Source organism: Vigna angularis, chromosome 10 (genome assembly GCF_016808095.1).
Source record: "Vigna angularis cultivar LongXiaoDou No.4 chromosome 10, ASM1680809v1, whole genome shotgun sequence".
In the NCBI taxonomy this organism is placed as follows: Eukaryota; Viridiplantae; Streptophyta; class Magnoliopsida; order Fabales; family Fabaceae; genus Vigna; species Vigna angularis.
Window position 1 is genome coordinate 7,642,061 of NC_068979.1, and position 16,249 is coordinate 7,658,309.

At 35.4% G+C, this 16,249-nt stretch overlaps 3 protein-coding genes and 1 long non-coding RNA gene across 4 annotated transcripts; 1 reads left to right on the forward strand and 3 right to left on the reverse strand.

Annotated features, from left to right (window-relative positions):
- Window positions 1–551: 551 nt before the first annotated feature.
- On the reverse strand, window positions 552–5,346 carry LOC108321250 (protein kinase PVPK-1-like). The gene is made up of 2 exons (XM_052869953.1): window positions 5,285–5,346; window positions 552–897 (listed from the first exon to the last, which is right to left on the reverse strand). The coding sequence occupies exons 1-2, from the start codon at window positions 5,344–5,346 to the stop codon at window positions 552–554; spliced, it is 408 nt and encodes a 135-aa protein (XP_052725913.1).
- Window positions 5,347–6,245: 899 nt separating this feature from the next.
- LOC108321257 (60S ribosomal protein L8-3) lies at window positions 6,246–7,848 on the reverse strand. Its single transcript, XM_017552953.2, has 2 exons — window positions 7,306–7,848; window positions 6,246–6,750 (listed from the first exon to the last, which is right to left on the reverse strand). Exons 1-2 carry the CDS (start codon window positions 7,743–7,745, stop codon window positions 6,405–6,407), a joined length of 786 nt encoding a protein of 261 aa, XP_017408442.1. The 5' UTR covers window positions 7,746–7,848; the 3' UTR covers window positions 6,246–6,404.
- A 1,800-nt stretch (window positions 7,849–9,648) lies between these two features.
- On the reverse strand, window positions 9,649–13,680 carry LOC108321248 (filament-like plant protein 4). Its single transcript, XM_017552943.2, has 6 exons — window positions 13,516–13,680; window positions 12,558–12,700; window positions 12,258–12,459; window positions 10,545–12,105; window positions 10,376–10,424; window positions 9,649–10,212 (listed from the first exon to the last, which is right to left on the reverse strand). Exons 2-6 carry the CDS (start codon window positions 12,684–12,686, stop codon window positions 9,901–9,903), a joined length of 2,253 nt encoding a protein of 750 aa, XP_017408432.1. The 5' UTR covers window positions 12,687–12,700; window positions 13,516–13,680; the 3' UTR covers window positions 9,649–9,900.
- Window positions 12,619–15,608, forward strand: LOC128194309 (uncharacterized). The gene is made up of 3 exons (XR_008245682.1): window positions 12,619–12,724; window positions 14,410–15,099; window positions 15,239–15,608. It is a non-coding gene; the product is annotated as an uncharacterized LOC128194309 (long non-coding RNA).
- The last annotated feature ends 641 nt before the right edge of the window (window positions 15,609–16,249 follow it).

Below are 16,249 nucleotides of genomic sequence, written 5' to 3' on the forward strand. Positions count from 1 at the left end.
TTTCAGACGACGTTAAGTTTAGTATTTTATATTTTGATGGCGTGGCATTGTTCATTAAAATTGAATGGCTAATGTGTTTTAAAATTGTTCACGTCACATCTCAAATCAACTTCTTCTTCTGTCTCACCACTTTCTCTCTCTCCCATCTCTTCCAACGCTCAAAAGCTGCAATCTTTCTTTGTTTTTTCCTCTTCTACTTCATCTTCCAACTTTTCCAGTCCTTTTCCATTGTTTTCCATTCTGCAATGACACCACACTGCAACAAAAACCATTTTGATATCAAAACAACAAAACCCAATTAAAACCCAAAATTCACGAGACATAAAAAACATTGTTATCTTTTTGAGAAAAATTGAAATTGGAATTGAATGGATTTGGAAACTACAGAGGCGCGAGAATGGCAGTTAGATCAAGACTGAAATTTCACAATTTTAGCTCAACTTGCCAGTCAAAGGGAAAAACTTTAGATTTCTTTATGATAAAAAACCCTGAAATTTCTCTCAAAGTTTTTCTTTTTAATCTGTGGCGCCACGTTTATAGGCGAGACGATGTTAGGGCTCCTCCCCTCTGATCAAATCTCTGGCAACAAAGCTAACAGTTGGAGATTCTGGAAATCTTAGAGGCTCACCAATTACATTGAACAAAGTTGCACGGTTTGCAGGACCTTTGAATGGTGTTCTACCAAACAGAAGCTCATACAGGAATATCCCAAATGCCCACCAGTCCACAACACTTCCATGCCCTTCACCCTTGATGATCTCTGGGGCCAAGTACTCGTGTGTTCCAACAAAGGACACTGATCTTGCATTTGTTGGCTCGGCAATTAGCTCAGGAAGAGGGGTCACCTGGTTGTGCACATCATTCTTTGGTTTAGACTTTTTGTCTTTCTTGGATTTTCTGGATAGAAAGTGCAGCGTGAAGCACGCAGTGTGAAGCGCATAAACGGCGGAATCCTTGTGCGTCCACGGGAGGTGTGACACCCGGGCACGGAGACGAGGGTGGGGAGTGACGCCGGTGCAAGAAGCATGGTGCAGGGGGCACAGACAAGGAGCGGCTCCTGGCAGCTTCGGGTGGAAGGGGTACATGGATGAATCGAACATACACCGGAATGAGAGGGATCTGGAGACTGTATAGGTATGGGACTATACGGTTGAAGGATAGCTTAAAGGAATTGATTTGACTACTCATATCACCAAAATGCATTTGCTTTTCGGTAGCCTGACTCATAAGAACTCCATGGTTAAGCGTGCTTAGCCTGGAGTAATTCTGGGATGGGTGACCTTCTGGGAAGTTTTCCCAGAAAGTGTGCGAGTGAGGACAAAGCATACTGGAAAGCCTGGTGGTGATCTGTGGGGGCAGTTGACGGTCCCTGTGAGTTGCCGGGACGTTACAGATGGTATCAGAGCCTAGCCTCTCCCAGTACGGTGTGGTTCGAGGACGAACCAAGCGGAAGCTGGTGGGCATGTGACACCCGGGCACGGAGACGAGGGCGGGGAGTGACGCCGGTGCAAGAAGCATGGTGTAGGGGGCACAGACAAGGAGCGGCTTCTGGCAGCTTCGGGTGGAAGGGGTACATGGATGAATCGAACATACACCGGAATGAGAGGGATCTGGAGACTGTATAGGTATGGGACTATACGGTTGAAGGATATCTTAAAGGAATTGATTTGACTACTCATATCACCAAAATGCATTTGCTTTTCGGTAGCCTGACTCATAAGAACTCCATGGTTAAGCGTGCTTAGCCTGGAGTAATTCTGGGATGGGTGACCTTCCGGGAAGTTTTCCCGGAAAGTGTGCGAGTGAGGACAAAGCACACTGGAAAGCCTGGTGGTGATCTGTGGGGGCAGTCGATGGTCCCTACGAGTTGCCGGGACGTTACAGGAGGAGTCTGCATCAGTGATTGGAGGAAGAAGAAGCATTGTAGCCACGGAGATCTAATGATTTTAAAACACATCACCCATTCAATTAAATGCATAATGCCACGTCATCAAAGCAAAAAATACAGCTCAACCTAATTTAACGCCGTTTGGAACAACTTAACGGTTAGGGTAAAATTGGCTCATTTTTACAAAAAAATATGATCCAATTGAGACCGGAAAAAAACGATGACCCATTTGAGATTTCCATATAAATACGAGGACCAACCGAGGGTTTAAACTAATAGAGAAATACATAACATAGACAATGTTCTTGTACTTTTACGTTATTGATGAATTTAACCTTGCAAAAGAATTTTAGGCTATTTATAGAAAAAAAAATGGTTCAAAACCGAGTAAAAGAAATAAATAAAGTAATACGAAAACATGTGGTTACAAAATAAAACAATTTTTTAAAAATAAAACTAATGCAATTTTTTAATGAAATTGATCAAAATCGATAGATTTAAAAAATATATAAATAAAATATTAATAAAAACACGATTTAAAAATAAAGACATTGTGTTTTAAAATTATAATTTTTTACTATTATTTAAAAAGAATATGTTTACTTAATGTGCTGTTTTAATTTGTTTTAAACTCTTTCTGTTTTTTTAATTTTTTTTAAATAGTTTTTATTATTAAATTTTACATGTGATTTTTATGATTATATGAATTTTCTATCCTTAAATAAAATAAATAAAGTTTTAAGGTAAAAGAAGTGAAGAAACTAAAATCTATACGACTTCATTAAAAAAGAAAATAAAAGAAAAATAAACTAAATATTATTATTTATATTATTAATATTATTATTAAAAAATAAATTTAATTATATTAGTATTAATTGTAATATTTAATATTAATATTATGATATTATATATATATATATATATATCAAATTATGTAAAACTATCATATTTTTATGTTGCAAAGTTTCTCAGGTTTTCTTTGTACAAGAAAGTAAAGTATAAAGAAAAGATGATTATTATTTATTTATATTGTGTTAGATATTTTTTAATCTCAATAAAAAAATAACATATGCATTATATTAAAATATTATAAAAAAATTTCTATTAAGTATCATTACTCATTGGTTATAAGAAAAGAGGGAAAGAGAAAGTTTGTTCTCTAATTAAAACTTTTTTAAAAAGTACGACCAATTTGATACAATGTTGCAATACTAGGAAAAAAAAATTAAACATGACATTATAGGGAGAAGAATGATTATGTAAAGGTTTAATCATTCCTTAGATCCTATTTCGGGGTGAGAATCTCATATTCATTCTTTTCTTTTTCGGTGTCTTAATTGGATCCTTGTTTTGTGAGAATTACCACAATTATACCCTTTTTGTTAAATTGGGCCAAACGGCGTTTAACGTGACATGGTCATCTTAGTTTTTAAATGACGTGGCTGAAATAGGGCATCATGTGGATTTTAGTTATTTTCAAATAAAAGAAATTAGAAAAAAGTTGGGAAAACTTTTATTTTTTTATAAATTCCTAATTGCTTCAATCCCTAATAAAAGAGGAAAACTTCGTTTTGCCCCTTCTTCCAAGGTGTTCATTGTTCTTGAAGTAACAAGTTTGAAGATGACCCATGTGCGTCTTGCTCATGTATTGGGGATTGAATTTGTTTGTCTTGCGTGAGGAAGATGAACTAATGTTAGCTGTGATTCTGGACTTTCTCTATTTTCTGGGTTTGTGATTGGGTTCTCTACAGGTTCTCATGGTTGCGATTTGGTTGGCATCGCGGTGGAGAATGGAGGACGAAAGGATTTCTCGTGGTGGCTCTTGTGGTGCGATTTTAGTACTACGAACAGATCGTGACTTTAGGGTTTAATTGGGCTTTTGAAAATTTGGGGTTGTGATACGAAAATGTTCGCGATCTGGGTTCTTTGGATGTCGCGGTTAGGACTCGCGAAGGCTGCTGGCTTGATTTTCCTATAGGTTGCCATGGAGATGAATGAGGAGGAACGAACCTGGTTCTATATTAGGGTTCCATGATGGACTAGTGGTTATGGTTGATGCTCGCACAACTGTTGCGACTAGGAAGAATTACGTTTTGATTGGATATGTTTTTGGGTTTTTCTCTTTCTTTCCTCTATAGGTGGATGAGGATAGAGAAGAAGCACGGGCGCAATGGAGATGAATAGCACGAGGTGGTGGTTGACAATCCATAATTGCTCACTACCTTTTTTCCAATCCCTAATTCGAACAAATTCAATCTCTAATTCGAAGAAATTCAATCCCTAATTCAAACAAATTCAATCTCTAATTTGAATAAATTCAATCCCCTAATTCTAACAAATTCAATTCCCAATCTCTGAAATTCATTCCCAATATGTCATTCATTCTTTCTAATTTATTTTTAGAAAATAAAATAAAATATGCATGTAAGAATCACTTACACCAAATAATGCAATCCATGTCAATTAAAAACATAGATAATCATGTCACGTCAACCTTACATTAAGTTGGTAGGACTAATTTAATGGCAGAGTTGTAATTGTTTCAAATTTTACAAAATAAAAACCCAATTGAGACGTCGAAAAAGAAATGATCAATTTGAGATTCTCATTCCAAATAGGAACCTGACAAATGATTAATCCTTATCTAAATAATAGAATCGATTCTCCCTCTCATTAATTAATATATAAATATATAATAAAAAATAAAAATTATTTATTTATATATGTATACATAAGAAAAAAACATCATTTTTATAAATTTAAAAAATATTACTATTATAATTATTATTTTAATTTTTAATAATATATATATAATAAACATTAAATTTATTAATAAAAAATATGTATAAGGGGATAAAGAATCTTCTTTAATAAAATAAGAAAATAGGAAATGATAAAGGAAAAAGAGAAAATCAATGAAGTAAAGTAGTTTAACCCAATTATACTTTATAGCATTAAATATTTTTTAATCTTCAAACTTAAATGTAAAATTGGAACTTGTTCCTATTGTAAACAGTTTAAAAACTTAGAGGAAAAACATCACAATTTAGAACGATTATGAATTTTAATTTCACTTTAAGTTTATGATTAAAAATATATTTAAATCTATTTTATATCAAATATAAATTTAATTGATATTATATTTCAAATAAAGAATATAAGAAAGAAAAAGGAAAAAAAAAAAGAAAGCACAAGATTGAGGTGTGCAAAATGAAAATCCCATTGAACTAGGGTTGGTATAATGGGCCAGATGACAGGCCCAGCCCATCAGCTAGTACAAAAAAGTCGTGTCAGGATAGAACTTTCAACCTACAAACCTAATCTAGCCTGACCTGCCAATCCATCTCACATTCACTTATTGGCACTCAATCCCACCGTCACGACAAACCACTCCACCTTATCAATGGCAGTTGCGAGCCACGACGATGATCAAGACGCGACACAACAAGACTATCCATCGCAAACGCGAGCTATCACAACTAGTCAGACATGAACCACCACTATTAGTCAGACACGATATGAGGGAGAGCAGCAGCCACAAGGAGTCAGACACGAGCTACAACCACGAATACATTGATTTATATAAATTTCGCGTTTTTTTCCTAATATGAAATTGTCCTTTTTATGATTTTGTCCTAATTTGAAGCATTTTTCCCTACTTTATGTTGAGAAAATTACATATTGTGTTGAGCCATTTGCAATTTGTTGATTTTGACCTAATTTTGCCCTGAATTTATTATGTTTTCTTTATTTGTGATTCTATAATAGAAATTGTTAATACTGTGAGTACAAGTGAATTGTAATATGACTTTGGATTTGGATTCATTTTGTGATGCTATTATTGTATTACTGACTAGAATTTCGATTCATTTTAATTTGGTAAAGATTTAATAATTCTGGTGATTAGTAACTTATATTGATCAAAACTGACAGAATAGCTCACCAACCATCCTTCTTATGAGTCAGGCTAACTCTATATGACGCATTTTCAACATACTAATATCAAATCGAGCTAAAACGAACCCAATTGACCATTTTATCACCCATAACTTGAGCAATCCATGTTTAAGAGGAATTTCTAAGTCATTGTTGAAATCATTAATAAAATTATTAAAATAAATATTATATATTTGTTATTAAAAATACATTAATTATGAGTATAATATATGCTATTAATTTCATTGTGTTTAGCCAGGAATGTTTAATTCAAATCACTAACGAAAGAAAAACAGGACTACAATACTGGCAAACAAGACTAAGTTGATCAATGAAATAATGGTCTACAAAAGGAAAGAAACCATACTAGAACGTTCCTAGTTCCAACGAGATCAAATCATCAAATGATTGACAAACAGCAGGATTGAACAGATCTTAATCAGATATAAAACACCGCATATTACAAGCTTCATATTTATGGTGGATATGGTGCTCAAAAAAGTACCCAAACAGATGAACACAAACTATCGATGAAACAAAATTTGAAAATTTGTAATTAAGCATATCTCTAACAATCTCCTTAAGTAGTCTTGTCAGCTTTAGAAGCAGTGGCAGCAGCTTGCCCCCTGAGACGACCAGTTCTCCTGGCAGCAATGAGACCGACCTTCTGGCCAGGAGGAGCATCACGTCTGACAGTACTAGCATGCCCAATGTGCTGGTGGTTACCTCCTCCGTGAGGATGCTCAACTGGGTTCATAGCCACACCACGCACCTTAGGCCAGCAGTTCCTCTTCACTCTAAACTTGTGGTAAGCATTACCAGCCTTAAGAAGAGGCTTCTCAGTTCTCCCTCCACCCGCAACTTGCCCAATCATTGCCCTACATGCACTCGGCACAATCTTCTTCGCTCCAGAAGGAAGCTTGATCCTGCCAAAAGAGTGCAAAAATGCATTCAAACACTTGCACAGTTTCCCATGGAGCAAACATCCACTTTACAAAATCAATCTCCTCTAAAATGACCAAAACGATAGATATTACATAAACATACAGAATTGGTATTGAGAATATAACTTGCTCTACAATAAGAACACGACAGGCCGCTTTGTACACTTTAGAAGAAAAAAATAAGTTAAAAATAATTAATTTTCTATCAGCTAATTTGGGCAAGTTCAACACCATTAGCTTCTTTAAACACTTATTTTTAACTCATCAATAAGCTAATTAAAACTACTGGACAAGTTTATTTAATTTTCTTCTTATTTTCTGTTATGAACATTATTCTTGCAGAACTGAACTAAATGTCAAGCTTTCACTTCCCTGATTATGTAAAGGATTACAGGTTATAATTCAGTTTTGTATTTTTTTAATAAATAAATAAATGGTATTGCATCACTAACCTTCGTTAACAGTAAAATAAAATAAAATACCGCCATTACGCAAAGCAATAATCCTGAGACAAAATGTAAAGGTGCGAGTAGGAACCTTGAGGTGTCATTATCGGGGTTGTGGCTGATAACAATGGCGTAGTCACCGGATGCTCTGGCGAAGACACCGCGATCACCTACATGGTGTTCAACATTGCAGATGACGGCACCCTCGGGGATGGATCGGAGGGGCAAGACGTTGCCAACTACGAGGGTTGCCTTCTTGCCGCAGTAGAGGAACTGGCCAGTATATAGACCTTCGGCCGCAACGAATAGTTCTGTCTGCTTCTTGTAGCGGAAGGGATGGCGGAAAGTGACCTTCGCAAGAGGGGCACCTCGACCGGGGTCGTGGATGATATCGGTGACCACTCCCTTCAGGTAGCCGTTGCGTTCGCCAAAGTCGAGGCTGCGGAACCTCGCCGGACCCTTGCGGTGGTGGGTGTGGGACTTGAAAACGGACCCCGCACCCTTACGCTGTGCGCGAATTACCCTTCCCATTCCGATTCACTAGCCTGCGTTTGAGTGCGCCGCGGGGAGGGAAGAAGGATAGATCGGAAGCTAGGGTTTTGGCTTTGCAGGTAATATATAGCTGACGCGACACCGTTTTGTGTTTGACGTAGATTGCAACTTAGTAAATTTTGAGATCGGGCCCGGACCATTAGAGCCCAATAACTGCCTAAATGGGCTTTAGAAGATTAGTTTAAGTTAGGAGTGTTTCATCCTACACCTCCAAGATATCATCCTGCACCTCCAAAAATTACATTTTTAACCTTCTAACATTTCATCCTACACCTTTAACTTTTTCAAAATTTTCATTTTCAACTTTAATGAATATTTTTTCATTTTCTTTTCTTTCTTATTCACCACTTTAATAATAATTTAATTTAGTTTAAAATTTAAATATTATTTAATATAATTTTATATTTTAATAATTATTAAAATATAATTTATATTATAATAATAATTGTATTAAAAACTTATAAATAAAATAATAAAAATAAAATTAATAATAATAAAAAAAAATATTTATAATAATGTATTTAAATATATTAAATTATATTAAATTATATTAAAATATTAAATTAAATCCAATAATTATTAAAGTTAAAAAAACAAAATTTTGAAAAGATTTGTTAATCGGATATGCATATCCGATAAGTAATATTACGGATATCCATATCCGATCAACAATTGTTTTTAGAAATTTATTTTTTATTTAAATTTTAATAATTATTTAATTTAATTTAATATTTTAATATAATTTTAATGTATTTAATTATTTTATTTAATATAATTTTATTTGATTTTAAATAAATAATTATTTTTAAAATTTTGTCTTTTATTTAAATTTTAATAAGTATTTAATTTATTTTAGTATTTTAATATAATTTAATATATTTAAATATATTAAATATTTTATTTAATATAATTTTTTATTTATTGTTATTATTTTTATTTTTATTATTTTATTTTTATAATTTTAATATAACTAATATTATAATATAAATCATTAATAATTATTAAAATATAAAATTATATTAAATAATATTTGAATTTTAAATTTAATTATTATTAAGGTGGTGTAGAGTGTTTTTAATAAGAAAAAGAAAAAAATGAAAAGATATTTTTTAAAGTTAAAATTGAAAGTTTTGAAAAAGTTTGAGGTGTAGGATAAGAATGAAATGTTAGAAGGTTAAAATTGGAATTTTTGGAGGTGCAGAATGAGACGTTGGAGGTGTAGGATGAAACACTCTTAAGTTAGTGATACTTATGGGCCCCTGTTACTAAATATACCTTTCGCTTTCCTATTTTATTCTCCTTTTCAGATAATTCTTTCTAACACCACCTTCCTCTCCTCCTTTTATGTTGATTCCTCTTTATTTGTGATTTTAGTTTAATATTTATTTCTTGGTTCCTTTTTCCATTATTAAACGTCTCGTCGTAAATCTAAAATTCATATTCCTCCTTTATTCTTCAAAACTTAATTTTTCACATTTTTGTCTTTTTATTTTTATTTTTTAATTTGAAGAAAAATAAGGTTGATTAAAAAGATTTGTTGGAAAAAATATAAACAGTAATGAAGATGAAGGTTATAAAACGCGATTTTAAGAAAAAAGTATTAAGACATAAATATTATCTTAGAATAGTTCGACACACATGAATTCTTTTATATTCATTTCATACTATATTTTCTCATGTTCTCATTTTTTACTTTTTACTTTTTTTTAAAAAACTACAAAAAATTATTTTTTATAACCATTTTACTTTTTTATGTGTCAAATAAATATAAATACATGGCATTCTATCATTACTCGAACTTAAGATAAGAAAGGTGCGAAGATAATATAGTTATTTTTCATGATATTTTTAAGAATGAAAAAAGACACAATAGCGTGACGTAGTGCAACGAGGCAGGAATGGATTCAGAAGGTGACTTGGGATGCTATGTTTACCCAAAATCAAAATCTATATATCGAAGAGAAATACAGACACACATGAACCTATGTACAACATCATTGGGGAGCTCCCAACGATCAAGAAAACGAAAGTAACAATGTTAGTGACTACTTCTCTCTGCTAACTATGAGAATTTATTGATTCTTCCATGCAGCAGAGGCAGAAGAATAGGAATTTGATTCAGAAAGCATATAACTTAAGAGTTTAACCAAAAGTTGCCTTCGGTGTCTGAAAGGCATGATGTCGCACCAGAGTTTTGAGATGAAAACTCATCAGCCACAACGCTACATGCCTCAGCATGCTCAATTTCATTTGAGTTACAGGATCCGTAAGAATTAGACCAGCCATAAGATGGTTTGGCTAACTTTTCATTCACTTGAAGCCTTTTACTATGATGGGTCGTGGTTACACCTATCTGGGGGCACATGGCTTGCAACTGTCTACCAAGTATAGAAAGAGTCTCCTGGCATTCTGCCAGCCTTTTCTCTGCAGCTGCTAGCTCTTTATCCTGTTGTCATGAAGAGATTAGAAAACACCGAGGAGAAAAAGGACATAATTGCTTCTTTTACGTTAAACAAAAGAGGTTTATTTTACCAAGTTCAAACAAAGACAAACATATGACAGGAGTTGCATCAAACAACAGTTTTATTTGAAGATGCAAATGTACATACCTTCCCGGAGTTTGCTGTTGAATTCGATGCACACACCGAGCACGGGTCCCTTCAAGTGGCAAACACACCAAAATTTTAGAAAGGATCACATATCAAGTTGAAGAAACAGAGCTCGAATTATACAGTTTAAAAATCATGTCATTGTTTCCGATTAAGGCTCAGAGCTAACCTTTGCATTTTCTCCTCAATTTCTTTGTATCTCACCAAAGCATCGTGATGACTTTGTTTTTCCTCTGTAAGATCATTCTTTAGCTCATCCATCTTTTCCTTTAAATACTTATTTTCAGTTTCTAACTCCTCTACACGAGTTTGAAGCGACTTGTAAGACTCGGTCATACATTTCAGCTGAATTTCAGTTAAACTGCATGATTTGTGGGACGACGCCAATTGTGCTTTCAGTTCTTCTAGAAGTTGCATGTTTTCCTGTAACATCAGCTTTTTTTCTTCAAGATCTTGCATATGCACATCATGTTCAGCTGCCTTATCGGGGTTATTACTTTCAGTTTGGTTCGTCGTGTCAAAACAATTTTGATTTGAAGATAAACAACTAGTCTCCTTTTTATCTTCGGCTGTATCTCTAGTTTTACTAATGATGCCAAGAGGTACACCACCATTGTCTGATAAACATGCCATCTTCTCCACTTCCAAAAAGTCATCCATCAGTTCTGAGACAGTTTCACTCCTATGATTCTCAAATTTACCTACACTTCCAATTCTATTTATATCAGAATGGTCAATAATTGATGTTGCACAGGACTCAACAGGACTTTCTGGATCCTCGTGTCCATTATCAGAGATAGAAGTAATGCTCGGTGAGTAGCTGTAAATTCTTCTAAAGGAGTTTTCATAATTGTTTGCCAAAATTGCTTTCTGGGTGCTTCTTTCTTGATGCCTCTCTGCTTCCAAGTGCTTAAGTCTGCCAACTGTTTTAGCATACAAGTTTTTAGAAGCCTGCAGTTCAGCATTACTTGAGGCCAATGCTCCTTTCAATGTCCTTGTTTCTTCTTCCAACACCTGTAATTTTTTGGAAAGAAACTCAGATTCTTGCAGGTTATCACTTTTTGAAGGAGTTTTTCTGGGATGGGATGCACTGATGACATGATGTGAACTCTCAACTTCTAGCTTCATTTGTGCCAACGCAGCAGCCCCAGGTAATTTCTTTCTCAACAGACCACGAAGTCGTTGGCACTCATTCTCTAGCTTGGCAATGTTCTTGACATCCTCTGTGTGCTGCTTGTTTGCCACTTCTGCAGATCTCATAATCATATTCTTCTCTTCGTTTCGGATATCTAGCTCCTTAGAAATTACATGCACCTCATACTTCAAAGAAGATATTTCTTTCTCTTTTGACTGAACACTCTTCGTTAGAAGCTCGACCTCTCCCTCGGCTTCAGACTTTTCTTCTTTTAGTTTCACTATTTTGTTTGAACTTTCTTGAAGTGATCTTAGAAGGGCAGCATTTTCACTGGCTAACAGACGTAGTCCTTCATCCAAATTGTCTATTTGAGCTTCAAGTTCTAACTTGCTTTTCTCCCATTGATGAGATTTCATAAGAATCACCTCCTGCAGTTTATGCTCACTTTCTTCCTTTACAATTCTTATCTGCTTCATGCACTCTTTTAGGGCGTCATCTAGGTGAGCTGCTTTCTCATCAACGGTAAGCTTAGAGAGAGATACCGACTCAAGTTGACATCTTAGGGAAACAACTTCTGCATCAGCTTTCTCCCAACCTAAAATGCATATAAAGCTTAATTAACCAACACCAACCAAGTGCAATATAGTCATTGAATGACTGATCCAGTCATTGCAAAATGTTGTAGCTGAGCAGTTTTCGGACAAATAGTTACGTGGAATTATGTACATTTTTGTATATGACAATTACCTGACACTGCTTCCTCTGCAACTTTTGCATGCTGTTTAACTAGATTATCCTTGTTATTTAATTCTGTATGAACTGAAGATAGCTTTGCTTCCAAAGCTTTTAGTTGATCCTCCAAGTTTACAACTTGATCTTCCAATCCAGACATATAAGCATACGACTCCATGGATATCTGAACATAGTTCTTATTTTTGCTATTGTCTTGCTGAAAAAAGTCAGAAAAAAACAAGGCTAGTGAGAAATGTAGCAAGGACTTCATGTAAAAACGTTTTCCCTCCTGAATATCTAAAAAGAACAAAATACCTTATCTACACGTGCCACAGAAGACAAGGTTGGAACAACAGATTCATAAGAAGAGACAGGTTTCTCATCCTCAACCTTGATGCTTTTATCAGATGATTTTTTCTTCCAGAGCCAACCCCGGCGATCCATCTCAAAATTCTACCCTGCTCACATCATTCGACTATCAGGTAAAAAGCATTTATAGTATTGTTATTATAATAAAATAAATTCGAACCAAAGAAACCACCTACAAATACACCTTACAATAAAAAAAATGTCATTGTTCAACATGTAATGTAATCCAATAAAAATACACCCTGTAACCAAAATGTGGTGTTTTCATCCACAGTATAGTATTGCACAGTAATCTTTTTTTTCTCTTTAACATGGTTTATCTGAATCATTGTAGCTAAAGATGAAGGAACTTTAAATTCTGGTGTTTTTGTTGATTTTAGATAAGCTTTCTGTCAGTAGTTTTAGTAAGTTATTCTAGCTATACAAGTTTGTTAGCGAGTCCTTGCCCTGTTGCTAAACACAGACTTTCTTGTATTTCAAACTCGATTCTCTAATCAAATGATATCATTCAGTTTATTTCCCTTTCCTTTTATAATATCAAACACAACTGAACTGCTCTGTTTTGTGTTATTCTTTATCAGCATTACCATTGCCTAAGAAGTTATTGTAATTTATATAGTCTGATAAACAGCCAAACATGAAATATTTGAATGGGAAAAGGATTAGACTACTATATTGAGACTGTGAATATACTCTCATTTAAATTTAGTTTAAAACAAAATGAACTGCCTCATGAACTTCAAAATCAAACAGAAAGAACTCCGAAATCAAACAGCAGTAAAAAAGTAGAATGTACTAACTACTACTTCAGGTCCAAGAACATAACTTTAGCAACACCTAAGTTGACACACTGATACATAACACAACATGAAGAAATAGATAGAGAAAAAAGAAAGAAACTTACCCCGAAAGAAGAAAGAAGAATGAAATATCTTAAGTTAGTGTGATGGAAAATAAAAGAAGCAGAACGAGGATTGGATTTGAATGGGTGTGTTGGCTTCTGAAGAGCTGAAAGAGTGAGTTGATAAGTGTTTGACTTGGAATATGAAGAGAGGCAGAAAAGGAAGAGGAGCGGGGTTAAGGTAATGAACTAATGGCCAAATGTGCGCGTATGCGGTCACTGTTTAAACGCTCCTCGGCCCCACCTCGATAAAATAAAATAGTAATTTGAAAAATACTTGATAAAATGAGAAGGTGACGAAAGAACGTCCTAGTCAACACAACACCTATTTCGGGTTTTTACGATTTTCCTTTCAGCAGATAATAATACGTATTTGAACGATGGAAAGTTTTTTAGCTATTTCTGTTGTCGTTTTGTCTTTCTTTTTCTATCTTTCTTGTTGTCGTTTATTTGGCTCAAAGAAAGCTTGGCATTGGGAGGCGCGAATTCCCACCATCCACTTCAACGAATAGAGATTTTTGTCCAATTGCACCTTTGCAGTGTCTGCGTGAATTTGAAATATACATGCTAATATCTGTTGGTCTATTGGGTTGCTGTATTGTATTGTCGAGGCAATAAATGCATGATGTGCGCTTCCTTTCGATGTGGTACATGCACTTTCTTATCCTGCATAAGCTATATATATTTAGTTAAAGAATTACACTTTTTGAAAAATATATATAGTTATTTAACTACTTTTATTGTATTTAATAATGTTTTTTAAAACGTTTTGATTTTAATTAATATTTGACCTTTAATTACATCAATATAGTATGTATTTTTTTTTTAAATTACTGAATTTATTTCTTTCTTTTTTACAAATGATAACATCTGTAATACTATTCTATGTTGATATAGAATGGAAAATGATACTCGAACAACCAAATTTGACAACATTTGGACACAGCACACGTGTCAGCGTTTGAACGGCCCACGTTTTGGTTGGAAAAAGCTGCTGCAGTCTGAGAATTTCTGATGAAACCTGGACGTGGCGAGGACGGGCACACGGGCACGGGCAGTTTGGGGTGTGTGTTTCAAAAATTAAAATGAAAATGAAATATCACTTGGAAAGGGAGCGGTCAGGGGTTTTTGTTTGGCGTTTGAAATTTGAATTTCATTTTTGAACAATTTTAGAGAGAAGTGAAGGTTGAGAGAGAGAGTGAGAGCCCGAGAGAGTTGGAGAAAGGGAGTTCGAGAGAGAGAGGTCCGACGGATTGCTTGCCGGAGTGCCGCCGGACAACGTTGAAGGCCGTCGGAGGTCCTCAACTCCTCCAGCCGGTTCCGATTCACGGTCGCCGCAGCTCCGACGTTGGCGAACGAAGACGGCGTCGTCTTCCCTCCGGCCCAGCGAACTAGGTGCGCGTTCTGAGTCTCGCTTCGTCCCACCTGCTTCCCTCCCTGTGCCGGATCTTTGCATTCACCGCCGGAGTGCCGCCGGAGTGGCGACTGCACGGTGGACGAAAAAGAGGGGTTTTCCGGGTTGTCAGTCCCACCCACACCGTAGGCAATCGTCTCTGTTCCAACCGCCACACCTCGTGTTCACTCAAGGTTAGTTTTTTTTTTTATTTCAGTGGAATGAATGTTGAATACGTGCATGATGTTGTTTGTGGATGATTTTGGTTATGTATGAGCTGTTACTGGATACGTAAAAGATAGGCAGGCAGTGATGTGTGATATCTTGTGGCAGGATAGCGAGAATTTTGTCGATGACGGGATTCAAATTGAGCCTTTCAACCTAGATAAAGAAACGGAAGAAGGTTATTTTCATGCAGCAGCCAATTTTGTTGAATATGTAAGAGAATGAGATTAAGGTGAGGGATTTATGTTGTTTTCTTTCTTTATTTGTGATATTTCATTTGTTAAGTGTTGGATTTTGGGGCAGCGATGGTGTGCAGAACATGCAGAAGTGTAAACAAAATGGAGGGCCCCACATGGCTTTATCTGACAGAGAAGCAAAAGAGTGATGGAAGAAATTCATTAAAGGTTGCTAATGGGAGACAACAGCATGGCAACCTGGCTGGAAACGCACGAGGCAGCACCAGAACGAGACTTGAGAATTTGGCTTTCTGTATTGTAATGAATTTTAATTTGAATGAACAATGTCATTTAATTTCCTTTTACTAAATTGTCAATTTTATTCTACTGATGCGATTAAATTTCTTCTGAAATCTGATCTGTGTTGTTGTGTGTCTGCCATTTAATTTATACTGTTGTTGATTGTTTGAAATTTAATTTTTACGTTTGTTTGTACTGATAGCTTTATTGTGCGAGTTTACTGTTCCTGCAATTGCGTTTCTGCTGGTTTTGAATTCTGCACGTTTACTGTTTCTGCCTGTCAAACCGTTCGGTCTTTAACGTCACTGTTAGAGTCGTTCGTCCATCTTTCATCTGATTTTTACTTCCTCTGTGACGTTCGGCTTGTCTCTGTGTTCATGCTTGTTGTTTATCGACCGTTCGTTCTTAATCTTCATACCGTTCGGTCTGTTAGAGATCGAATGGCTCCTTCATTTATACTTACATCTACCGTTCGAGCCTCCTCTGTGCGCGCTAGACGAGCGTCCCCTCTAGGCGACAAGCGTCTGGACGAGCGTCCTCAGTCAGCGTTGTTCGCTAGCTGGGCGAGCGATCTCCGCTCTCTGGACGAGCGTCCACTTACTGGACGAGCGTTCACTTACTGGACGAGCGTCCACTTGCTGGA